The sequence below is a fragment of the Pinus tabuliformis genome, chromosome 1_2, assembly GCF_031772625.1.
Source record: "Pinus tabuliformis cultivar Carrire ecotype Pingquan chromosome 1_2, CPIR1, whole genome shotgun sequence".
In the NCBI taxonomy this organism is placed as follows: Eukaryota; Viridiplantae; Streptophyta; class Pinopsida; order Pinales; family Pinaceae; genus Pinus; species Pinus tabuliformis.
This window is the reverse complement of record NC_142298.1, coordinates 451,823,547-451,851,101: the sequence shown is the minus strand read 5'-3', so window position 1 is coordinate 451,851,101 and position 27,555 is coordinate 451,823,547. Positions and strand designations below refer to the sequence as shown.

Here is a 27,555-nt window from a genome sequence, read left to right as displayed (position 1 = left end):
ATCTCATGAATTCCATGAGTTGGATTTCTTGATGAAACACTTGCTTTCTCTCTAGATCAGTGAACCCTCTGATGAGGATTCCTTCAAAGAATCTTGTATATCCCCATTTGGCAAATGTTTCCTTTTTGTATGATAAGCCTTGTCCTAGATGACTTCCTCCTTTCCTTCAATGTCCAATGAGGTTACCAAAGCTATATTCTTCATGTTTGTTTGCCATGGATTTTGTCCTCCATGATTCCCATGGTGATGACTCGAACTCTTCTTTCTAATGCTTCCATGATGCCACAATGCATCTTATTATCATGGTCATATCTGTAACTAAAGATTTAGGAGCTTATGATAGGACCCTTTTGTGAGGGATACCATCACAATCATAGTAGAGATCTGTTACTCCCTCTTTCCTTTGTCTCTTTCTTCAACTTCCTCCATATTTCTAGTGATATGAGCTTTCTTTTATTAGAATAATACTATTTAGTGTTTAATACTCATTCTTATTAGTTGTTGTTATTTTTATTTTTTTAGCAGTTTCTTAGATGAAACTGGTTGTTTCTATTTCCTAATAGAAACTTGATGTTTCTATTACTGTAAATATCTCTGTATTACTTATTGAGCTTCATTTTGCTCATGTAAATTAATTCAATTCATTCATTGATTATGGTATCAGAGCTAAGTTAGCTTTTCGAAATAATTTTTCAGTGTGAAAAATTTTGTGTTTCATTTCGAAACTACTTTCTAGGGGTCTGCATCTAAGTGTTTGTTTTCACGCTGGTGGACGTTGTTCAAACTTGAGAGCGATTCTCCGTTTTACCTGATGTTGTCGCTTGTTGAGTCGAGGATGGGCTCTGTTTGGGGTTTCACTATTACCTTGCTTGTTCCTTAGTTGTATTTGGACTCAACTTCTTGCTACGTGTCTGCACCGTGGCTCTGTTCGAGAGCTCGTAGCTGGGGTTAGGGTACAACCTGGTGTTCAGCGAGGTGCTCCTCGTCCCAGCGATACCCTCTGTCTCTGCCCAAGCTAGAGGCATTTTTTCTTTGCCGTTGGTGAAGTCTTTCTGCATGGACTGCGGAAGCAACGTCAGCGACGGATAGAATCGAGCATTGCTAGGAGTGACCAGATTCCTGCAAAAATCTCACATCCTTCTACTCGAGAATCGAAGCCAGGGCATGCAACAGACGAGGATTGGGGGCCGAGCGTGCAGAAGTTGTACTCCGATTCATTAACTCGTCCACTTTCTGCTCAATACCCTCGACACCAGACTGCTCCGCGATCCGGTCCATTAAATCCGGTGCGGACAACGAATCCGCAGGGTGCTCCATAACAGCGGCTACGTGTGAGGTTTCCTGGCACGTGATTTCCAGACAGCTGCATATAAAATTTCCACGCTATTTTGGAAAGCATCTCGAGCATCTTCAACAAGAAACTTCGCGCCTCATCGGAATCAGAAGCTGGGTGGGGCATTCTGGTGGTGAACTGGTCAATTTTTCGAAGAATAAGGCGCCATGAAGACGAAGGTGAGATCGTTGGACTGCATGACCGCTGCATATGACATTTTTTGCGATTTATTTAAGCACGGAATTTGGCCCCTCCTTGATTAGATGCCACTGAAACTTCGGATTACTGGATGACAGTAACTTTAAAATACCGAGTCAATTTCAGATCTTTTGCGTGACTGTTTCTTTTTGGCGTGATACAATGAGCTAAAACGCATGCATTTATCCTCTTTATGATGTGCGTATAAAGCAACTTTCACCTTTCTGAAGCTGAGATCCAAGCATACCTTCTATGCAGGGTATCATCTGTCCATAAATATTACGATTTCTGGTTCTATTTTATATTGCACCAGCACCTATCAGATTTTGTCCGGTTCAGCCGGCATCTGCATTGAAATACGTGCCAGACTTCTTTGTTGTTTTCTATGTCTTGGGAAACATGCAAATGGCCTCGCTAACCATTCTGATGTTGGAAGGCAATCAGCGCTTTAATGGCACCAATTATAACATCTGGAAACAGAGAATGTTGACCATTTTTTAATACAGGCATCTTGATCAGCGCGTTTTGGGCAAAGAGCTCCGTCCTGGTATAGCTGGTACCAATCAAGATAAATTTGATGATCGAAATCGAGAGGCTATTATGCTTCTCAAACTCTCTGTGACTGATGATCAATTACCGCAAATTCCTTCCGGCAAGATAGCTGTCGAAATCTGGCAACATTTGAAGGAATTACACGAGACATCCGATAAGAGCAGAGCTTTCTTTCTCAAGAATCAGTTGTTCTCCATCATGATGGATGAACATATGTCTTTACAGGAACATCTTAACAGGATTAAATACATTCGATATCAGCTCAAAGCCATTGGTCGGACCATGGAGGAAGAAGATATGGTAGTTATCACTCTGAAAAGTCTACCAAAATCTTATGAACACTTCATAGAAACACTCAACATTACCACCACAAATGTTGATCTGAAGTTTCCAGAGTTATGCACCAAAGTCCTATAGCGGGATCGTTGGAAATAGCAGTTTGGTAGTGGTGCTTCATCAACCTCCTCAGAAAATGCTTTTGCTGCCAAATATCAGTCCTTTCAGCAGAAAGGTTATTCTTAACCTTTTGACCCTACTAGGAAGAAAAGTGTGCAGCGTAATTACTGTCACAAGTTCAGCCACATGAAGAAAGATTGCCGACAGAGGATTGCTTCTGAACAGAAGAAAAAGGGAGGGCCCCATCAGACAGCGAATGTTGCAGAACATTTTGAGCAGACAGAATCTGCCTTTTACACCTTTATGGCTAAAAGGTCTTCAGATCATGTCTCGTCTTCTGCCTGGTACATTGACTCTGGTGCATCACGCCATTTCTCTCACAGGCGTGACTGGTTTATTGACTTCTCACCTTTCAGTGATTCTGTGGTATTCGGCAGAGGTGAAAAGTACACAGTGGTTGGCAGAGGTACAGTTCAGATCCAGTCTGGTGGGTGCACACTCATCTTCCTGAATGTGTACTATGTTCCTAGTATGGAAATTAATCTGCTGTCTGTCAGCCAGATTATGAGGAACTCTCCTCAGCTTGATGTAGTGTTCAGTGCGCACAAGTGTTCCATTATCGACATGGAGACTAATCTTACAATTGCTGTTGGCCTAGAGGATCATGGTCTATACAGGCTTCTTGACACTGGTGATTCTCCAGAAGTGGCTCTAGCAGCTCGTGTTTCTCCCATCAGCACTGTGTGGCATCAACGATATGGGTGTATAAACATGCAGTATCTCTCTCAACTCTCTCGAGAGGGACTTGTGTCAGGGTTACCTGATATTCAGACTCAGCAGTTGGGAGTATGCGGCCCCTGTCAAGCTAGCAAGCAACATCGGTCTGCATTCAAGGATGGAGAATCTTGGCGCGCATCTAAGGTACTCTAGTTAATTCATGCTGATATTTGTGGTCCTATGAATACATCTTCTATTACTGGTTGCAAATATTTTTTGCTTATTGTAGATGATTTCAATAGAAAGATGTGGGTGTATTTTCTAAAATATAAATATGATGCATTTAGTACCTTTCAGAAGTTTAAAACCTTAGTTGAAAAAGAGTCCGACTGTAATATCATGACTCTTAGGACAGATAACCGGGGGGGGGGGGGATTTTGTTCTTCTGCTTTTTCCAACTTCTGTGATACTCATGGCATCAAACGCCAGTTAACTACACCCTACACTCCTCAGCAGAACAGTGTTGTCAAACGCCACAACCGTACGATTGTTGAAATCACTTGTTCCATGTTACAACACAGGCGTGTTCCGAACAAATTCTGGGCTAAAGCAGTATTTACTGTTGTCTATCTTCTTAACCGATCACCTACTCAGGCTGTTAAGGGGAAGACTACCGAAGAGGTTTGGTTTGGCCGTAAGCCTAAGATCAGTCACCTCAAAGTATTTGGCTCAGTTGCATATGATTGGATTCCAGCTGCTAAGCGCTCTAAGTTGGATTCCAAAAGCAGAAACTCATGATGACAGGGTACAGTGATCATCACAAGGCATATGGGCTGATAGATATAGCCACTGGTCGTCTTAGCTTAAGTCGGGATGTAGTATTTGATGAAGACAGAGGATTCTTTCAGTCTTCTCCTTTTGAGCAGTGTTCTGAGGATTAGCATGACAGTGTTCTTCTTCCGGTAGGTCCACCTGATGGAAGGGATGATGCAGCATCAGTATTTGATAATAACTACCTGAGCTTCCTCCGGAAAATAACCCTCCTCTTGCTGCTCCTATTGTTCCTGAGCCTTCTCCACCTCCTCCTGATATTGGTTCCTCTACTCTTCGGCCTAAATGGTGGGCTAAAACCATTGGTGATCTCTAGGATAATGAGCTCCTTGAAGGTAGAACTTCTAGACATAAGAGCAAACAGCAGTCTACAGTAAATTTTGCTCTTATGGCTAACCTGCACAGTATTTTTTAGCCTCAAACCTATTTAGAGGCTAAGGGTACATCAGAGTGGGAACAGGCTATGGAAGCTGAATTCCAGAGTCTTCAGAAGAATCACACGTGGACCCTTTCTGATCTTCCTGTAGGGAAAAAGCCCATCAGCGGCAAATGGGTGTATAAAGTGAAATACAAAGCTGACGAAACCCTAGACAAGTATAAAGCTCGTTTTGTTGCTCGAGGGTTCTCATAGAAGGAAGGCATCGACTATGAGGAGACCTTTGCTCCTACAGCCAAGATGAGTACCATACGGCTTGTCCTTGCCCTAGCAGCTCAGTTCAATTGGAAAGTTCATCAGATGGATTTAACGAGTGCTTTCCTAAATGGTGACTTACAGGAAGAAGTCTACATGACACAGCCTCCAGGATTCAAGGTTGCCGGTCAAGAACAAAAAGTGTGTAGATTAGTTAAAGCACTCTATGGATTGAAACAAGCTCCTCGAGCTTGGTACATGAAAATTGATCAGTACCTGACAGATCATGGCTTTCAGCGGAGCCCATCTGATGCAAACCTATATATCAAGCATACTGGTGATGATATTTTGTTTGTGATTGTCTATGTGGATGACCTTATCATTATTGGCAGCTCTGCACATTTGATCCATGGGATCAAACAAGACTTATGCAGCACCTTTGATATGACAGACTCGGGACTTCTTCATTACTGTCTGGGGTTTGAAGTCTGGCAGACTGAGAACAACATCTTTCTCTCTCAGTCCAAGTATGCCAAAAATCTTGTGGACAGGTTCAGAATGCAAGATTGCAAACCAGCCGCGACTCCTATGGAACCAGGGCTCAAACTTTCAGCTCAGTCATCCTCCCCCCTTGTGGATGAAACTTTATTCAGGCAATTAGTGGGCAGCCTCATCTACCTTACTGCCACTAGACGTGACATCAGTTTTGCAGTGAGCTACATTTCCCGCTTCATGTCAGCTCCTAAGGCTTATCATTGGATAGCAGCAAAGCGTGTGCTACGATATGTGTGTGGCACTCCTGATTATGGACTCCTATACACTCGAAGTTCTGATCCTACACTCAGTGGTTACACAGATTCTGACTAGGCCAGTTCGGTTAATGACCGTAAATCTACAGCTGGGTATGTGTTTAGTCTAGGATCTGGTGTTGTCACCTGGACTAGTAAGAAGCAGCAGGCAATGGCTCTCTCCTCAACAGAAGCAGAGTATCGGGGAGCAGTTAAGGCATCTTGTGAGGCAATTTGGCTTCGATGTATGCTTGCAGATATGCATGTTTCCCAGACAGGTCCTACTCCCTTGTTTTGTGATAATCAGGGAGTGCTCAAACTTGCCAAGAATCCAGTCTTTCATGAACAAACAAAGCATGTGGAAACCCATTGCCACTACATTCGCCAGCTTGTTGAAGACAAATCCGTTCAATTGCGATATGTTCCCATAACGGAGCAGTGCGCAGACATCTTCACCAAGCCTCTTGGTCCTGATAAGTTTGTAAAATGCAGAGGGTCTATTGGTGTTGTAAATAGATTGAGCATAAAGGGAGGTATTAGAATAATACTATTTAGTGTTTAATGCTCATTCTTATTAGCTGTTGCTTTTTTATCTTTTTAGCAGTTTCTTAGATGAAACTGGTTGTTTCTATTTCCTAATAAAAACTTGATGTTTCTATTACTGTAAATATCTTTGTATTACTTATTGAGCTTCATTTTGCTCATGTAAATTAATTCAATTCATTCATTGATTATCTTTTTATAATCCTTCCATAGCATTGTTCTATCTTGTTTGAGGACCCTTTCCTTTCCTTTCTGCACATGTTTGAGTCCTTTAACCTTCAACACTTTTGCCATCAACTTGTCTTTCTCTATCTAGCATAGAGACCACAAATTGTCGACTGAGATAACCTTCTTGTTCATGGACATTTGTTACCTTGCTTATCAGTTAGAACAATGATGATTATCTTCTTATCATCTCTCCCAGATCTCTCAATTGAGATCTCATGAAGATATTCCTTCATTCTTTGATACCTTCAATCAAATCTAAGTGATATGACCTTCTTCACTGCATCATCATTTCATATATCTCTTTTATGTCTCCTCTCCTGTTACATAGGGATGAGAGGACCTTTGGCTGATTTTATAAGAATCCTATGAGTCCCTTGATCCTTTTCCATGCATTCAAACAATGCTTGACCTTCAGAGACTTTTCCATAGATATCAATGACTTCTCTTTTCTATGAGGACTATGACAATCCTCCTTATTCCATGCAAGGACCTTTGATGACCCATCCAACCTATAGATCTCCTTGCAATCATGAAGTCATTTTACCAAATTGATTAATGAGAATACTTACTTGACATGTGAAGATAAAAAATTCACCTTGATCATGTTGAAGATGCATTGATGCTTCCTCCGGGTGATCTTCGAGTTCATGTGATTTTATTGTAGATCCTTGCTTGAGTTGAACAACTAAAATCCTTTTTCAAAGATCCCTTTTGAGACCCTCTTACATTTTCCAACACCAAGCACTGAAACTGCTCCAGGCTATAAGTTATTGAGATCACTGTGGTATAACAGAGATTGTAGTGACACCAAATTTGTCGCTAGCACTGTGGTTATTTCAAGACTAAATTAGCACCGAAAACTGCTTTCTCTTCTTTTGACTGTGATTACTTAATCATATTGTGGCACTGAGATGTCAATTGCATAGCACTATCACTGTGGGTAGTATGAGACCATGAAATCATCTTCAAATAAGGATCCAAATCAGTCTTACTATAGGACTAAATTGCCTTGTTGTTGTAGGTTGTTTTCTTGATTATATAGACAAAAGCCCTTGTTGTTGTACATTGTTATTGTAGATTGATCCTTTAATTTTGATATAGGTTTTGAAACACAAAGCCCTTCAACTTGCTTTGATGCCCTTCTTGAAAGCTTGAATGTCTCTTTGCTGCCCTTCCTTTGACTTCAACACCTTAGCTCCGATACCATGTTGAAGAATCTAGGGCAATGTAGATAATGAGATTCTTCTTCTCATGATAACTATTTGTGAGTTATTTAACTTTACTTCTTAGCACAATTTTCACTTGTTATTATTATTAGAGTGTGTCTTCTTAGTTCATCAAATAGCTACCAAAACAAAGAGACAAGAACACAAGATGTTTGGCTTTCTGCCAGGGCCAAAACCTCTCCCTCTTGGAGAGGAAAACCCACACAAAATTCTTCTTATAGAGATTCCAATTGACGAATACCAAGACCATGACCCTTGACTTATGATGCCACTCCAAGACCAAGACACCAATCCTCTTCTTCGTTGTTGTTGAGATCATCATCACTGTTGCTTCATCATTGTTCCATCATCACTTAGATCATTGCAGCCTTCTCACCGAAATCATCTCTACAGCACCATCATTACTATTACATCATTATTGCACCTTGTTGCACTACCACTAAGATCTTCATTAGAATACCACCGAGACCATGATTGTGACTGGGATCATGACTGTATCTAGAAGGTATGTCGAGACTGTATGATCATTGAGATCCTCTTCATCATGAATACACCAAGACTGTGAGACAGTGATTATTGTGACTGTGTTTATAGTATATATGTCGAGACAGAGTATTGAGATCCTTCTTATAATTATGACAAGACTGTGAGATAGCATATACCCCTGTAATACTCATCTGAAAACCTTAGAGTCCTCCTCCAACCGAAAAACTGTAATTTTGTCTTCTTCTGAGGTTCCTGTAGCATGTTATTTGTCTGAGATTTCAGAGAGGTGTCCAAAGTTGTCACTGTGAAAATTGCAAGGGTACAGGGTCCTTTATATAGGAGTTTGTCCCTATATTTGAGCTGACATTTCCATTGAACCGATGTGTCACCTTTTTATGAGCTAATATGACAGTTATATATATTTTGAGGCCAACATGACTATTCTTTTCATTGTTTTGTCGGTTGATGTCTTCAGGAGGATTGTGCTTGTCTTGGAGGGTTGTTGTAGACTTTTCTATATACTTGTATGCATTACACATAGGCTCAAGAAGAGCATGACATTGACCTTTGACATCTTAAGGCTCTCAATGGGAGATACTAATAAATAAACCTCTTGCTCATGAAACCCATGCAGCGAGGAATAATAATTAATTCATTTTCTTGTTTACAAAAATCATAATTACAATGTCAATAAAGACCAAACCTGGTTACACTTTCTTCAACATTACATAGACTCAAGGTTTTATTAAGATCATTTACAATATATAACTTGCAGAATGGGATGACCATGATACATGAATTGCTGATATGTGATCCAATCCTTGCTGAAAAAGTTGGTACTTCCACTCCTTTAGAACTTTGACGATTTTAGTGCAACAGGTTTATTCATTCAATTTTCACTTCAACAATTAGTAATTCGTTGTTTCCTTATAGCCAATTTTCATTTTCGAAAGTACCAAAAAGTAGTGACAAGTTTTGATAATCAATTTACTATGTTTCTATTATATATTTTCTATAGTATGTGTTTAGAGATTCTAATAGTAATTACAAAGTGTAGTTTTGAGTAACTTTTAAGTTTTTCACTATTTATTTTCCTATACGAATTCTTTTAAATTGTATAATCTATTTACCCTAGTTTGAGAAAATCTAACATAGAATCAGAGCCCAATTTTTTATATCTTCCAAATTTTGTGCATGGAGAGGAGAGTTGTTTAGGATAGGGATCTATCAAAGGTTTTAAGTGGGTAGCATGTCCAAGCTTCAATGACTAAAGCAGATATGTGCCAATGATCAGCACATGGACTTGAGAAGGGTTGTCAGGTGTCAAACCTTGGAAAATCTAGTGAATGGAGATTGAAGCTTGTTCAATGGAGTTGCAATAATGGTCATTCCCAACTTGCAAGAAAATCACTTGTTGGAGGGAGCTTCCAACATTGTACCATGGGAGTTGGGATTGCAAAACACCCTGGAAATGGCAACTTAATGGTAAGTCATGAAGAAGGTGATTATGCTACCTACAAATCATAGAGATCTAGCAAAACACATAAACAAGGTAAGGGCACCAATGCAAATTCTATTAGAATCAGTGAAGGTTCACCTAATCCGTCATATCGTAGAGAAAAAGATTGTTGGAGAGATATATGATGCCTTAGGAACCTTGTACCAAAGTGTGAACATATCCAAGAAGATGCTCTTAAAGAACAAGGCTTGGGCTACTTGCATGAACAAGATGGATACATTGACAAGCTATCTCAAGAAGATACCAAAATTGAGAGATTAGTGTCATGTCCCTTCTCAAACACATTTGTAACAAGGTGTTTCCACACATTTTTGAACAATTTTGGCTAAGGGAAAGAACCCAACATTTTCGCCTTAGGGACTTAGGAGGAAATTCGACTTGATTTGATTGCTAGTGGAAGGTGGGGGCCACCCACGTGGGAATTCGAACTAGGCCATTCGAATGGCTTGGAGGGAATTCGAAGTGATGGATGGAGGGGCCACATGAGGCAAGGAAGACCCACAAAGATAAAAGGAGGAGGGAGCTCTCATTTAGATTCATGCTTACACCTTGCAATCAAAATTACTCGACTGTTCGCGCTGTTATTTAGCTAAGTCAATCGGTTGTTTAGCCACGAATCTCTCAAGCGAGAGATTCAACCTCTACTTCGAGGGACCGTCTGTGCCTGCCCTAAAGGGGCAGTCCCATTAGTATTTCAGGAGTTCCAGGATTGTGTTACAGCACTACCATTCAGCCACAACAGGGAGTGCGTATTTCTGGCTAGCTGGAGAATACACAGGGGGAGTTTGGAGCTATTAGTGATCAAGCACTTGCCGGGAGAGTTAGAGGATTGGGAGAGCAGCAAAGGGCCAGCCTTTTTTGAGAGTTTTGGAGCCAGCAAAGCCAGCATCCCAGCAGTTCGAATTACTGGGCTTGGGGACAGCGTGGAGGGCCAGCCCAGCGATTTCATGGAGCTAAGGAGCAGGTTCCATAGGCCGAAAGCCCATCCGAAAGTCAGGGGATTGATAGCAGAGGTCAACCCAGCACTTTGGGTCCATTTCCAAGAGGATTTACAGGCAAATTCCAACAGGCCGAGTTTTGCAGTTGCAACTGAAGCTGGGCTCCAAGGGGGTCGAATTTCAAAAATCTAAACGAGTGAAATTTCTTCGTGGGTTTTTCTAGATTTTCTGAGAGGAGTCTGTGGTTAAAATTTTAGAATTTTCCGAATGTTATTTGGGCCTGAAATCCTAATTCTTATAATAGGGCAAATTACTACTTAGTTGGGGAATTCGTACCATTTTGTGGGTTTGACTTTGGCTCAAAGATAGGCTAAACCCTTTATGGGTTTTCTTCCGTTTTGGTCAAGGAGCTTGAGGTTATATTTGCAGCATTTTCTGAGCATCGGAGGTGGATTTTCTTGCAATCCCTTTCCAGCTAGCAGTGTAGTTTCGAGGAATTGTGGGATTCTTTCATTAGAGAGGAGATGAAAATAAAACAAGTCTCAACCAAGTTAAAAGGATGAGGATGACACACTACACCTAGCCCTAATCAAGAAGGTGGGGAAAGGAGGTAGGAAAAGAGGACATGGGAGGGACTAAAAGAGCGAGGAAGAAGAGCCAAATTCTTAATGTAAGGGGAAGAAATACTTGAGTCATATCCACTACTTCCGAGATTCTCCAGCAACAGCTCCAACTGAAAGGATGCTCCAACACCCTAATTTACCAACTCCAACTAGGACACTCCAACGCCCTGATTTACCAACTCCAACTAGAAGGAGAAAGAAATTTATGTTTTGGGAAAAATTTATGATGTGATCACCCATGTGGACAAGGACAATGCTTATCTTCGATGATCGAGACTAGAGGGAGATCTACTTATGAAAAATCAAACCCTAGAATGGAGTAAGGGATGATGAAAAACCCTAGTTTTCATACCCTAGCTATCATTTTATGAGGGAACAAAGTCATTGAGGAGAGCTTAACATGAAGGATCACTCAAGGGATTGTCACACAAGTCTTAAAAGGTAATGCATACAATACCATTGCCAAGATTTCATAGAAAAATATTCAATAAAAACTAGCACATAGAAACCCTAACAATATCCATTCCATGCAATAGCCATAAAGATATTCAAATACATAGAATACTTACAAGAAAATGCATGAACCAATCCTTTATTATTCCAAAATGATGTCTTCAAAACAAGAGAAAGTCTCCATAAGAAAATACTCCACAAAAGATCACATCTCCACAAGAAACAAGTCTATTTCAGCTAGGCTGAAATCTCTTAGAGAGGTCGAATTGATCCACAAGTGATGATGAAAAGACAAATGAGGTGACCTCTATTTATATGAGGTCTACCTTAACTAATTTTTTACTAATGAAGCCCCTAAAACAATTTTGACATAACATAACCTCGGGTTACAAACCAACCCACTAGCTAAGTGACAAAATAAGCCATAAATGCCCACACGTGTGGGCCATAGCCTCTATAAAAGTTGACGTCATGCCCTTATAAGGCTCCAAATGCCATGTCATGGTGTGATAAGGAGTGAAAAAGTGCCATGATCCTAGAATCATCCAAAATTTGACGAAACTCCCTCAAATTCTCCTCTGGGGTCCCAAGTGCAGCTGAGGTGCCATCATGTCATCTCCATGGATCTCAAACTACACCCTCCAACATTAGGGATTCTCCAAGCGCAACAAGCCATCCCAAGTCTCTCAATGGAAGATCACCCTCATCTAGACTCTAAATCAAGCCTTGCCAATCAAGTTGTGTCAAGGCCAGGCTAGGGGCATGTTGGGTCCAATGGTGTCATCATGAAGAATCCTCTATGCTAGGTCAAAGTAGAGCAATGTCTTGGATCTTGAGGGTACTTCAAGACATGCAACATCTGCTTAAGTCATCAAGAGGTTGAATTGCATTGCTTAAGAGAGTTAACACGGCATCTGCTAAGCCATCTATCTCAGAGGCCTAAGTACCTCTAGAGTGGGTGCCTTTAAGGCTTAGGTTGTTGTGGACCACCTAACAAAAGAAACACGAACTCATCTGAAAGCAACTATCCATCAAAGACTAAGATCATATATGCTTCTAAGCAGACCCAACTTGAATGTTAAGGGCATATTAATACTTTAAATTAGGATCACCTTCTGATATCTAACTAGACCAAGTCACTTAAAGGTGTTCCCTACCTTGATAGAGGTGGCTAATGGCCAACCCTATTAAGTGTTTTCAACCCTCAAGGGGAGATAGCATTTCCAAGGTCAGCCCCTCAACCAATAGGTATTAGTATAAATGTATGACAATAGAGGGGAAAGGCTTTCATCCAAGTGCCATGGTCAAAGGGACTAGCTGATGGGGAGTCCACATCCTGAGTGTATGAATGTAAAGGAGGGTGCAATCGTGGAGACATGAGTTACCCTACTCGACCTACTTTTTCCACCCCTCTAGTGCGCCTTTTACTTCTTCTTGATAATGCTTTGTATTATGGTGCATAGTTCAAGGGTTAGAGCTTGCACCTTATGATGTAGCATTTTATATTACCCCTTAAGATGAAACAGTTCATCGATCATCAGGGTTGGGACATGCAAGGGTTCATTTTGATGTAAAGGAGCATCATGTGCTCAGGAACTGGGTGATGGCCAAAAGAGAAGGGTAGAGTTCATACTAGGCTTTTGCTCCCGTGTTAACTTATGTCCCGACCATCTTTTGCATTTTGATTTTCTTCTTTTTGTTTTATTATGCCCATGATATGCTTTTTCATTCTTTTAGTTGCATCAACCTCCAAGGCAATAGTTTTTCAGCCCTACTCAACTAGTGATTACCCCATTACTATTGTAGTTATACCCCTTATAATACTAGTGATTATCCCATTACTATTGTAGTTATACCCCTTATTAATATTGTTGTGCCCCTATTGCCCCCATATTGTTATTACTGTGCCCCATAGAATCCCTCTATTGTTATTACTGTGCCCCATAGAATCCCTCTATTGTTATTTTTGTGGCTTTATATTATTATTGTTAGGTTGGCTGGATTATATTGTGACTCCTTAGACTCCTATATATAGAAAGGAGGTTTTGTCATTTGAATCATCCAAGAATTGCTCATTTATGTAATGTAAAGGAGGTTGCCCCCTCGAAGAGGCTGAATTCTAAGGCGTTGATCTATATTTTCTTGAGCTGGTTCCATAACATTTGGTATCAGAGCTTTGGATACTAGGGTTTCGCTGCTCCAAACAGGTCATCGTGGCATTTTCGCTATAACTTTTTTTCTGTGACGTTTCAAAAGTCGCAAAAAAAACCTATTTGAGAAGAAATCGCGCTGAACCTTGGGTCCGAATTTCAGAGCTTTTCGCGCGATATTTGCAGAGATATGATCTGAGGAAGTTGGTCTTTTTGCAGACTCCTGAATTACATTCAAAACAGGTGACTTGGGGAAAATCGTCATAACTTTCTCTCTGGGGATCGGATTGAAATTTCGTAAGAAGGTACAGAGAGAGGACGAACTGTAGTTTCTTGTATGCATGTTTCAGATCCAAAGGTAGAAACAGTGACTCGTGGCATGGCGTACAAGTTCGCTCTACTGAACTAGTCTATAAGCAAGTCACTGTGGGAGATTTCACATAAATCTTCCTTGCTGAATCCAATTTGGGTCAGACTTGTGGCATTGGAAAGAGGAAACAGAGGGCTACTACAGCTCACAAATTTAGAACTAGATGATTGGAAAGTACAGATATACATCAGAGGCAATATCGAGCTCCTACAAAGTGAAAAAAGGTGTGTAGATTTTCTTAAATTTTTGCTTAAGCTTGGTTTGAAAATTTATTTTGAAGGAATTCAAAGGGCATAGTAGAGCATTATTATCGGTAACTGATGCCCCGAGGAAAGAAAATGAAAACACCTAGTAAGGAACCTAAAAGCTCTAGCATGACTCATGAAGAAGAGGAAGAAATGCAACATGATATATCAAAATTACAAGACCAAGTGCAACAACTGTCCCTTGCACAAAAAGGAACAGAATCTAAGATGGATGGTTTAAAGAAAGATGTAGAAGCTAAGATGGATGGTTTAAAGAAAGGTGTAGAAGCTAAGATGGACTGTTTAAAGAAAGGTGTAGAAGCTAAGATGATTGACGTGGAAGCTAAGATGGATGATTTGAAGATAGATTTGAAGACAGACATGGACGAATTGAAGATAAATATGAATAAGTTGCTACAAGAAATGGTCCCTAAGGGTGAAAGGGTACTAAAGGAAACTCATGATGGGAACAAAAGAAATGTTAATCATGATTCCATAGACGCTAATGTTGGATCGAAGACTCACCATATTCCAAAAATCGATATGAGGAAGTTTGATGGCAAGGATCCTGCCACATGGATATTACAAATGGAGCAATTCTTCGATCTCAAGAATGTGTAAAACACACAAAAGGTACGTATAGCAACTTTATATTTGGAACCAAATTAGTTTGTATGGTATCAATGGCTTTGCTCTCGTAAACCATTTATCACTTGGGCAATTTTTACGGAAGAATTGATAGCACATTATGAGGATACAAAAAGCAACACTTTTTTTAGCCAATTGATAAGTCTCAAACAAAAGGGTTCAATAATGCATTGGCGGGAATTACCACTCCTCAAACCATCAAGATAGAAGGACAAATCAAGAAGAAAAAGGTAATAGTGTTGATTGATTCAGGAAGCACCCACGATTTTATTCATTGTAAGGTAGCAAAAGAATTGAATTGCTTCCTATATCCAGCACCAGAGTGTCAAGTGATGATTGCAAATGGAGGAACAATAAATTGCTCTGGAAAGTGCCATAATATCAAGCTATCCATGGGAGAATATGTATTGACTAGCCCAATGCTTTCCATTCCAATGGGAGGTGTTGATGTTGTACTAAAAGTCCAATGGCTACAATCCCTGGGTACAATAGCTTTTAATTTTCAAGAAATTTTCATCAAATTTTCTACGAAAGGAAAGGAAGTTGAATTAAGGGGTATTGCAGGGAAACCAGGAAAGATAATCAGCTCTAATAGTATGACAAAAGCTTCTAAAAAAGGAGCAAAGAGGTGTAATTGCACAATTATGCTCGCTAGATGTTTCCACATCGGAATCATCTATTTCTCCAGATCTCCAAAAAGTCCTGGACAATCATTCTAAGGTATTTGAGACTCCCAAAGGTCTCCCACCTATGCGTGATCATGATCATGCTATTCATCTGATTCTAGGAAGTGTTCCTCCAAACATCAGGCTGTACAGATATCCCTGTCCAAAAGAGTGAAATTGAACGTATGGTTGCAGAAATGCTAGAGGCTGGTATAATTCAACCGAGTCAAAGTTCTTTCTCTGCTCCAGTAGTATTGGTGCACAAGAAGGATGGATTATGGCGCATGTGTCCAGATTATAGGGAGCTCAACAAGCTCACTATTAAAGATAAGTTCCCCATTCCTGTCATTGATGAATTACTAGATGAATTGCATGGATCAATTTACTTCACCAAGTTGGATCTTCGTTCAAGATATCATCAAATCAGAATGAAGACTGAAGACATTCCGAAAACAGCATTTAGAACTCATGAGGGTCATTATGAATTTTTGGTCATGCCTTTTGGCCTTACCAATGCACCTTCAACATTTCAAGGTTTGATGAATTCAATTTTCAAACCATTCCTTAGAAAATTTGTGTTAGTATTTTTTGATGATATACTAATCTACAGCAAGTCTTGGAAGGATCAAGTTGAACATGTTGACAAGGTGCTACAACTATTGAAGGAGAAACAATTATATGCAAAAAGATCCAAATGTTTCTTTGGAGTCCAGGAGGTGGAATATTTAGGTCATATTGTATCTCATGAAGGAGTTAAGGTAGACCCTAGCAAAATTAAAGCCATTAAGGAATGGAAAATCCCCACATCCATAAAGCATCTGTGAGGATTTCTTGGGTTGACAGGGTATTATCGCAAGTTTGTTAAGAATTATGGGAGAATAGCAACACCGCTAACAACATTACTGAAGAAAGATGCATTTTCATGGACTCTGGAAGCAACAAAGGCCTTTGAACATCTTAAAGAAGCAATGTGCCAAGCACCGGCCTTAGCTACACCGGACTTCACAAAAACCTTTATTGTGGAATGTGATGCTTCAGGAAATGGAATTAGTGTTGTTCTAATGCAAGACGAAAGACCCATTGCTTTTGAAAGTCGTCCAATCAAGGGAAAGTTTTTAAGCACAGCTATTTATGAGAAGGAAATGTTGGCAATACTCCATGCACTTAAGAAATGGCGACCCTACCTAATGGGTAGACACTTCAAGGTAAAAACGGATCATGATATCCTTAAATACTTTTTACAACAAAGATTATCCTCTGAAGAGCAACAAAAGTGGGTCACAAAGATGTTGGGTTATGACTTTGAAATCATCTACAAAAAAGGAAAGCAAAATGTGGTGGCAGATGCACTCTCAAGAAAGGATGAGGATGTGGAAACATTGTTGTGCGCCATTTCTATTATCCAACCAGATTGGATAAACGAAGCAAGGGAGGAATGGAAGAATGACGAAGAAGTGTGGGCACTTATTCGAAAGTTACAACAAGATTCCAGTACGTCTAGTACATTTAGCTGGCAAAATGATTCGTTATGGTACAAACAGTGCTTATACCTCTGTAAGAATTCCCAGCTAAAACAAAAGATTCTTATGGAATTGCACACTTCTCCCTTAGGAGGGCACTCAGGATTTTTAAAAACTTACCACAGGGTTAAGAAGGAATTTTTTTGGGATGGCTTTAAATCAGATATTCAAAAGTTTGTGGCTGAATGTTTGGTTTGCCAACAAAATAAAGTTGAAACAATTAAGACACCAGGTCTATTACAACCTTTATCCATTCCAAGCCAACGTTGGGAGGAGGTTTCAATGGATTTTATCACAGGTTTACCCAACTCTGAGGGAAAGAGTGTCATCATGGTGGTAGTTGACAGACTTACCAAGTATGCACACTTTTGTGCATTATCACATCCATTTAAAGCCAGTACAGTTTCTACTGCATTTATGAAAACAATTCAAAAGCTACATGGAAACCCAAAGATTATTGTAAGTGACAGAGATCCCATTTTCACTGGAAATTTTTGGACAGAATTATTTTCTTGTCTTGGTACTCAGTTAGCTCATAGCTCATCTTATCATTCTCAATCTGATGGGCAAACTGAAATAGTAAACAAATTTTTGGAAGGATATCTTCGTTGCTTTGTATCTGATAAACAGACACAATGGGTCAAATGGTTGCCTCTGGCTGAATGGTGGTATAACACTTCCTTCCATACAGCAACAAAAATGACCCCATTTATGGCACTTTATGGGTATCAACCACCATCCATCACATCATATTTAAGAGAAAATTCTAAGGTTCAGGCAGTGGAACATCACATCGAACATCAACAACAAGTCCTCCAACTCTTAAAGGATAACCTCGTGTTGGCACAGAATAGAATGAAACAACAGGCAGGTCAACATCGCAGTGAAAGAAGTTTTGATGTAGGTGATTGGGTATTCCTACGGCTACAACCATATAATCAAATGTCCCTCAAGCAAGCTAAGAAGGATAATAAATTATCACCAAAGTATTATGGTCCGTACAAGGTGTTGCAAAAGATTGGTACTATGGCATACAAATTGGAGCTTCCTGCAGCTTCTCGATTGCACCCGTTTTTCCATGTTTCATGTTTAAAGAAGGTTATAGGCGACAAGCTCCCAGTTCAAACAATATTGCCAGAACTTGACGAGGAAGGAAAAATTATATTGGAACCGGAAGCAGTCACAGAAACAAGAACTCGACAGCTACGAAAATGTTCAATTTCAGAGTATCTTATCAAGTGGAAGAACTTATCCGCTGAAGATTCCACATGGGAGAATGAGAATTTTATGCAGAAGTATCCAGAACTACCCAAGCGTTGAAAACAACACTTTTTTGAAGGAGAGGGGCATGTTGGGTCCCTATAATACTAGTGATTACCCCGTTACTATTGTAGTTATACCCCTTATTAATATTGTTGTGCCCCTATTGCCCCCATATTGTTATTACTGTGCCCCATAGAATCCCTCTATTGTTATTTTTGTGGCTTTATATTATTATTGTTAGGTCGGCTGGACTATATTGTGACTCCTTAGACTCCTATATATAGAAAGAAGGTTTTGTCATTTGAATCATCCAAGAATTGCTCATTTATGTAATGTAAAGGAGGTTGCCCCCTCGAAGAGGCTGAATTCTAAGGCGTTGATCTATCTTTTTTTGAGCTGGTTCCATAACAGGGTGCAATAGTGGATACATGAGTTACCCTACTCGACCTACTTTTTCCACCCCTCTAGTGTGCCTTTTACTTCTTCTTGATAATGCTTTGTATTATGGTGCATAGCTCAAGGGTTAGAGCTTGCTCTTTATGATGTAGCATTTTATATTACCCCTTAAGATGAGACAGTTCATCGCTCATCAGGGTTGGGACATGCAAGGGTTCCTTTTGATGTAAAGGAGCATCATGTGCTCAGGAACTGGGTGATGGCCAAAAGAGAAGGGTAGAGCTCATGCTAGGCTTTTGCTCCCGTGTTAACTTATGTCCCGACCATCTTTTGCATTTTGATTTTCTTCTTTTTGTTTTATTGTGGCCATGATATGCTTTTTCATTCTTTTAGTTGCATCAACCTCCAAGGCAATAGTTTTTCAGCCCTACTCAAGGAGTGTGGACATGTGGGTGCCAAATCCCAATGAACCAATGACAAGTTAGACCCGAAGAATGGATGTGGTATATGGGGTTTGTAATGTGTGATGGAAAGTGTCAAGTATGGTATAGAGGATAATGAACACACTATCTCAATCTGGGTTTTCCAAGTAGTGTCCCTCCTATAACCCTAAGGCCTTAAGGGAGGTCCCAATAGACTAGGGCTAAAGATTAACCCCCCCGATAAGGTGAGAGAATAGATTTATAATCAAGATCAATCAATCTTCCAAATCACCCCTTTATCCATACTAAATGCCCAAAACAAACAAGTATAAGCACCCGATTGCAAAATGATCAAAGTACCTTTTGAATAGTAGCCCACCTTCATCCAAGTGGAAATGCCAGATGGGGAGAGGCATATGGTTGATGCAAATGGTGGAGGCACATGGCATATCATCATCAAATAGTGGTTGTCAGTGGCTAATGGATGGTTCGTGGTCCAACTAGCTGTCAAATGTAGGAGAAAAGTTGTATCCTACAGGGTTAAATTTATCAATGCTTTAACTTGTCCTTTTCTTACAAGATAACTTGAATCACCATTAATGTAATTTGATTAAAATATTTTTGTCTATTTGGTTCCCCAACAAGGTTGCCCTTTGGCCGCAACTCTCTACACAATCTCCTGAATATTCTAGGCTCCCTAATTGTGAAAAGGTGATGAATGACAAGTTTAATGACATCCTCCTACCAACAAAGACAACTACCAATTAGCGAATAAGTACTTTGTCGACTCTTTTATGGCATGGGTAGAGGAAGACTTGCTTAAAGAAGCCAAGAATTGCATTTCACAAGGAAACTAGAAACATACATCGGAAGAAGATTCAATGCTTTAAATAAATTCAACTAATACATCTTGACTAACTAGAAGCCTTAGAGTGGGCTTGGAATCAACTAAGGAAAAATTTATAACCCTTAACATCCTATTCCAATTCATAGCACTACTAACTAATAATCAATGTATCATCAACAAAATAGAAAGGAAGATGGTGTATCAAATTACTAAGCCAATGTTCTTCGCTATTAATTTCAAATGTGTACTAAGATGTTAATAGTGATACATGTTTAGTATTCCTAAAGTTGAATGTCATTTGAATAGTGCCCAAAAAAAATTGACTCAATCAATCAAATCCTTTTGTGGGTTTATAGCAAAGGAAAACAAGGTTTCCACCAAGTCGATTGGCACACATATGTTGCACATCTAATGGGCTAGGGGAAAAATGGTATCATAAGTGTCAAGTTGCAAAGAGCAATGCAATATGCCAACTAGATTAACAAAATCAATGATGGTATCAAAGGATGGTAGGTGCCTATCAAGAACAATTTCCTTGAATATTTACCACTAGAAATCCAACTTGGTAGGGTCTTAAGTTACCTACACTCTTAATTATACCAATTCCAATAAATTTCAAAGGAGTTTTGTGTTTTTGGAGAACTCTAAATGCATGGGAAAGTGCAAACCATTCTTAAAATAGATCTGTAACCAACTCAAACAAGACCTATCTTTCAATGAGCATTCTTGTTTCCATACCCTAGTGGTAGCTCAAAAAGGTAATCCTTTGTGCAATGTTCATTGATTTGACGCCTTGAGATTTTTCCAAAGTGATGACACCACAAAATGAGACTAACTACACCAGGAGGAAACCAAACAAGATCTAATCTTACCAACCCAATCATGGTGGTCTTTTGACAAAATAAAAGGCACCTTACCAAACTCTCTGAATATCAAATTGCAAATCTCTCAACAAGTGGAAAGATTAGGTCTAGAATTACTTCAAAGTTCAAACCCTTTATTAGAATTGGGCCTAGAAACATTTTATTTATTTGGAAAGAGCCTAATCAAGACGAACATGCCACTATCTCAATTTGGGAATTCATCTATTATACTACTTGTTTCTCCATTACAAATTGTGCATTGTAGATCCAAAATTATTCTAAAAAAAGTAGGCACGGAGCTCAATCCTTTATAGATTCCAAATAGCTTTTGAACCAATGTGCCATGTACAACAAATTGAGTACTACATGAAGAATGTAACTCTTACAAAAGAGGCCATACTAAAAGTCAATTCGAGCATGGGTTACATGATGAAGGTTGTGAGGAGGCTCAAAATATGGCCCCAATTTCTTCCCAAGTTCAAGTGAAGTCTACTAAAGCATGTTGGAAACTGTGCAACTACCATGAAGATCAAACAAATTGTCCACCATCTTGCCATCTAAAAAAGGGTGACAAAACAAGAAAAATGAAATCCGTGATTGAGATACGCCCTTGCTTGAGCTACTTGTGAAATATGGCTAAGGCAATTATGATGGCCATGATCAAGATCAACCTACTATTGGAATATAGATCTCCATGCCTTGAGTCATTTCTTTTGCCTTCTAGCTTGTGTCTATATTGCACCTCCCTGCACAAAATATTTTAAATTGGGATAGTCAACCATAATTTTTTAATCTTACATGGTAACTTTTACATTGTGGAGGCTATAGACCTTGACAGTGACACATAGGGTATTAGTGTTGATAGTCAACGTAGTTTCTTACTTTTGATTGTAGAATTTCCTCGAAATTTTGCAAATGCTAATATGAAAGATCTGAAACTAATTTCTTTTCATATAGCACAGAATTTCTCTACTTATTTTGCAGCAGAATAGGAACATAAATAAATACACAATAACTCAATTCAACAACACTATTTTTTTTCTAGGGAACCCAACTGGGAAAACCCTCTACTTGATTGAGAATTTTATTGATAGAAGAATGTGCAATATATCTCTTACAAAAGCAATCTTGTTTCAATAGAAACCAATCTGGTTTTCTCAACTTGTACTAAGCTGAAACACCTGCAAGAATCTAATACCTGCTTCCTAAATAGCCTCTACCAATCTGTGCACAAGCTTCTCTTGCACACTCTTCCTCTCACAAGCTCACACACACAAACACAAATATGTGTTCTCTACTGCCTTGTCTCACCAACTCATGCTCACAAGGCAATGAATATTTTGTGCCTTCATCCTCCTTATAAGCTTTTCAAATAGGCTAAATCTAGCAAGTTTTATTTTTGGAAATCAAACTAGCGATTGATGAGTTAACTAACTCATGCAACTCATCCTGCCTCAATTTAGAACTTGAGGCTCACTAGTTTGTCTTTTCCCAAAAAAAAACCCGCACTAGAAGACAAATACTGAGCATTCCACTCTTGCATATAAGTGAAATTGTTCCATGAATTGTCCTAACTTCTAGAAACCCGCCCTAAATTTTAAGAATTCGTCATAAATTTTAGGAACTCGTCCTAACTTTTAGGAACTCGTGCATGCTAAGGAAAATGCTTATTGGTCTCTCTGACTAAGGCACTAGTCAAAGAAGGACCTTTGTTGCTACTATTTTCAACACACCCTCTTAGCGAGGAAGGTACTTTTGGAAGAACCTCGTCCACCTAGATCTGTCTCCAATACTACCATGTTCTTCATTGTTGTAGTTGCTCCCTCTGAACTAGAAGACTTCACTTCTTCTGCGGAACCTGATCTGAAGACCTATTCTTTCCCACCATGTTTTGTGAGTTCATCACTTCAGTCATAAGTGCCATTTACCCCATGTACCTCTGCGGCTACTTCCTCTGGTTGGAAGTTACACTGAAAGGTTCAACTCTCTTATGATCTCCCTTAACCAAATCCTCTGCCAACTTGGCTCGAACTCTCCCTAAACTGGGAGTCTTTCACTGAGTGGTTGCCTCCACTCGCCTTGGGCTATGGTCATCATCATCCTGCTGGTCAGCCAAACTGCCAACTAGCTTAGACTAAAACTGAGATACTAGTTGAGGTTCCATCTTGAGAGCTCTATCCTACTCTCTCTCAACCACCACTTCTCTACTCTAAGCTCTCCCTACCTTGCTACCCAAGGTTGCACCCGTCTCTACCTACAACTTGTATAGTTTCTTCACCCTCACACCTATCTACTTCTTACATCTAGAAACTAAGTGTTGGAGGTACAACTTACCTCTGTTGAAGATGATATCATATCCCTTGTCCTCAAGGGTAGCTACCGAAACAAGATTCTGCCTCAATCCTGGAACATAGAGAACATCTCTGAGATGAAGAGGATTACCTAACTCCCTCTGAAAACTAACAATACCAACTCCTTTAGCAGCATACAGACCATTAACTCCTAGCTCAATTTGAAACTGCATGTCCTCCTCCTTCAAGTGGCTGAAACTCTTCTTGTTCCCAATCATGTGGAAGGATGCTCCTTGAACACATATGGCAAGTACTTTGCCTCCTTATCTACTTATCACTGCAACTTCTGCTACTTTAGAATGCTTGCATCTCCAGCCGTCAAATCTGCCACTATCAATCTCATGCTGCTCCAAGAGTGACTGAACTTTGGCCCAAACAAATTTGCCCACTAGCTGCTCTCCTGCTCCTCCAAGATCGTCAACTCTTAGGGTCTTCAACAATCTGCCCACTAGTACTGATATGGCTCCTCCATCATCAATGCTCTTAGGGACTTCACATCTGCCCACTTCTGGTATCTCTGTTGCTCCAAAGATGATCAAACTAAGGGCTTGACAAACTGCCCCCTTATCACTGGTTTTCCCTCCTGCAACCCACTGAACTAGGGCACACAAATCTTCCTCCTAACAACTCATTAGCTCCTCCAATGAGCACTGTACATGAGGACTTCAAAGACTTCCCACTTGTTAAGATTTTGGCTGCTCCTAGGGCACACAAATATGCCCTATCACTCTGACACATCAGCCTTATTGTCACTCTCCTCAGGGCCTCCAAAACTGCACCCACAGTCAATTCCTTGATTGTTCTAGGGCACAATATTCTGCCCACTATCTGGCTCCTTAATGCTCAGAACTTAGGGTAGACATGCACAACCCTCTTATCAGTGATAAGTCTGCTACTTATACATTGAACTAAGGCTCTGGTCACTGTTGTTCAAACTTCCGTGAACAGACCTGCATAAACCTTCAACATTTCCTTGATTCTGCCCACTTCTCCTCACCTTATGCAGCCCTACAACCATACACATTACATCCTACTTTTGTCCCCTTGCATGCACTGCTTGGACAGACTTAAGGGTTGATATATGGTAACTGTACATACATTCAAAAAAACCTAACTAGGGCATCAAGGACCTGTTGTCCTAAACCCTTTACGAACAGCTCTCCATCTCCTAGCTTTTATCTTCTTAGAAGACAAATCAACATCCTTCTTCAAGACGCCTACAACAACCCTGAAACTTTGCTGTTTTGAGCACCATCTAACTGAGCTTTTTCGGCCTTCTTTAGGGCTCATGTAATAGCTATAAGACAACCCTAACTTCGGCCTCCAAACTGCTCTCCAAAAACAATGTTAACCTCTCCTTTAGAACTCTAACTTCTGCGCATACTTCTTGAGGAATTGTGGCCTACATTCCAGACACAGTCATAGCCCTCACGACCCTTTTGTGCACTGGAAATCAAGGTTTCAGACCTCCTTTTCTACGCAGAAATTCTGCACCCTATTCACAGAGATCAACCTTCAAAGCACATGCCCAGAACTCTGCAAGGAAACTCGGCCAAGATCTAGTTCAACTCGGCCAAATCAGACTTGGAGGAAGAACAATTAACTTCGTCCTCCCTCACTTTCCACCTTGGCTCCTTGACTCACGGCACCTCAGACTTCTTTCTCCTCTTGGACGAAAAGCACTTGGATGGATTACTCAAATTGGTGTTGGTCTTTATTCTGTTCCCAGCTCTGATACCATGTAGAATTTCCTCGAAATTCTGCAAGTGCTAATATGAACAATCTGAAACTAATTTCTTTTCATATAGACACAGAATTTCTCTACATATTTTGCAGCAGAATAGGAACAGAAATAAATACACAAACACACAATTTAACAACACAATTTTTATTTTAGGGAACCCAACTGGGAAAACCCTCTGCTTGATTGAGAATTTTATTGATAAAAGAATGAGCAATAGATCTCTTACAAAAACAATCTTGTCTCAATAGAAACCAATCTGGTTTTCTCGGCTTTTACTAAGTTGAAACACTTGCAACACTATGATCCCTGCTTCATAAATAGCCTCTACCAATCTGTGCACAAGCTTCTCTTGCACACTCTTCCTCTCACAAGCTCACACACACAAACACAAATCTATGTTCTCTATTGCCTTGTCTCACCAACTCGTGCTCACAAGACAATGAATAATTATGTGCCTTCGTCCTCCTTATAAGCTTTTCAAATAGGCTAAATCTGGCAAGTTTTATTTTTGGAACTCAAACTAGTGATTGATGAGTTAACTAACTCATGCAACTCGTCCTGCCTTAATTTAGAACTTGAGGCTCACTCATTTGTCTTTTCCCAAAAATAACTCTTACTAGAAGACAACAATTGAGCATTCCACTTCTGCATATCAATCAAAATGCTTCATGAACTGTCCTAACTTCTAGGAACTCCCCCTAATTTTTAGGAATTCATCCTAATTCATCCTAAATTTTAGGACCTCGTCCTAACTTTTAGGAACTAGTGCATGCTAAAGAAAATTGCTTCTTCGTCTCTTTGACTAAGGCACAAGTCAAAAAAGGACATTTCTCGCTACTATTTTCAATATTGATCAACCTAGTGTGGTGTATGAGTACGCTAAAGGATGTAAGGTTCCCTTAAGTGAGCATTCCTTTTTATTGTAAATATCTTTGCACTCGACCACCAAATTTGATGACTAAAATACATGCATTTCCATGGTATAGTATTTACATTTACTTGTAATGCAAGATGTTTGGATTTGTTCCAACTCCCGAGAAGCATGGCCGTGGTGCACACCTTGGAAATTTATGAAAATGATGCATTTGCATGCCTTAAACTGTAAACATCATGCTCGACACTTACAAAGCTTCTAGCTCCAACAATATCAAAGAACAACGCAACGACCATAGCAAACAATAACAAACATTTCAGTTTAAACTTTTAAAGTTTCATAAGAACTTCAACGCAATAAAAATTGTCAAAACTGAGGAAAGAATTAAAAAGCAAATAGATGCAAACACAGTACTTGCCAATCACTGCTGTGTATTCAGTTAGTGTGGACTGGCACCAGTTCCACAATTGAAAGAGACCAGCTATAGAAAGAGGTGTATTCTCTCTGCCAAGCGCGTTTACATTATGACAGTCAAAACAAGTTTTGGACATAAAATTCTATCAAAGATTGGGTTTACATTATGACAGTCAAAACAAGTTTTGCACATCAAATTCTATCAAAAATTATTTTTACCCCCTGTCACATCTGGCATGCGAATGGTGTTAAATTGTTCTCCACTGAATGGTTCTGTGTTGAGTTATTTTACCACCTCTCACTGGTTATCCCAATTTTAATGCACAAAGAAGGCCTTACAAGAAGGGGGACATGCTTCCGTGGGTGGCCATAGCTTCAATTCTCATGAACCCAGCCAGCCTCAAGAATTTAGGAAAAGAACTTACCGGCACGTCGGTCGCCATTAAAGTGCTCTTGGGAAGGTGAAGTCTTGTGGTATTGATGTGGAGACCTCTGAATCCCTTTGCAAATCCCCTGCTAAGATGGTGTTGGTGTTTGCTTAACTTAACCACGGTTCCTCTATTCAACTGCACTGGGAACCTCGTCAAGGAAATTGAATTGGAATTAGGAGGAATGGAGCAGCAGCAATAGCAATAGCCAGTTGAATAAGTAGCAACAGAGGCCATTTCTGCTGCAACTGAATAAACCCCCATGGAACTATGGACACCAAATGGAATAAAGAAACCAATCTCCAGGTCGCTTCCCCACCTCTCTTCCCTCGCCGTATAATGTGCTGCTGAATGGATAAAAACCAGGTGTCAGGAAAAATCCCCTCAAGTGACAGCGTACTGAGCAGTGCACAGACACCTTGGCAGAAACGTTTATTCTACAGTTGAAACTACTTGCAATTAAAAGATAAGAAACGCCTTAAACAAGGTGACTTGCCACGTCACCGACCAATTTGGCAACATGCAAGAGGATTCCGGAGATATCCAAATATCTTTAATCGAACAAAGTGACCTTGAACAACTATCTTATTTGGAATGCATGCAGGTGGTTTTAAGTTAATTTAGGTATCTATTCAAAATTAGGGTGTTCGCATACAGGTGGTTATCAGTAAATTCGCTAGCTATTCAACGATAGGGTGTTCGCAACACGGCTCTGTCTGAATGGTTGCTATTAAAATCAAAAATTAAAATAATTGTATTTCTATTATTAAAAAAAATATTAAATTTTGTAAAATTAAATATTTAAAATTTAGGTAAAATTAATTTGTTTAAATGTATTAGATATTTTTTTAAATAATAATGTTTAATTAGTTGATTTACTTAAATTAGATAAT

At 39.7% G+C, this 27,555-nt stretch overlaps 1 protein-coding gene across 2 annotated transcripts in view; it reads right to left on the bottom strand.

Moving 5' to 3' along the window:
- LOC149206315 (CBS domain-containing protein CBSX1, chloroplastic-like) overlaps positions 1-27,171 on the bottom strand; it is a 331,558-nt gene extending 304,387 nt beyond the window's left edge. Inside the window, exon 1 of one of the 2 annotated variants that reach the window (XM_089395409.1) lies at positions 26,660-27,171. In XM_089395409.1, the coding sequence (XP_089251535.1) occupies positions 26,660-26,926 (267 nt within the window). In that variant the 5' untranslated portion in view covers positions 26,927-27,171. The remainder of the gene's footprint in view (positions 1-26,659) is intronic. The other variant, XM_089395408.1, reaches the window with a different exon arrangement.
- Positions 27,172-27,555: the final 384 nt, after the last annotated feature.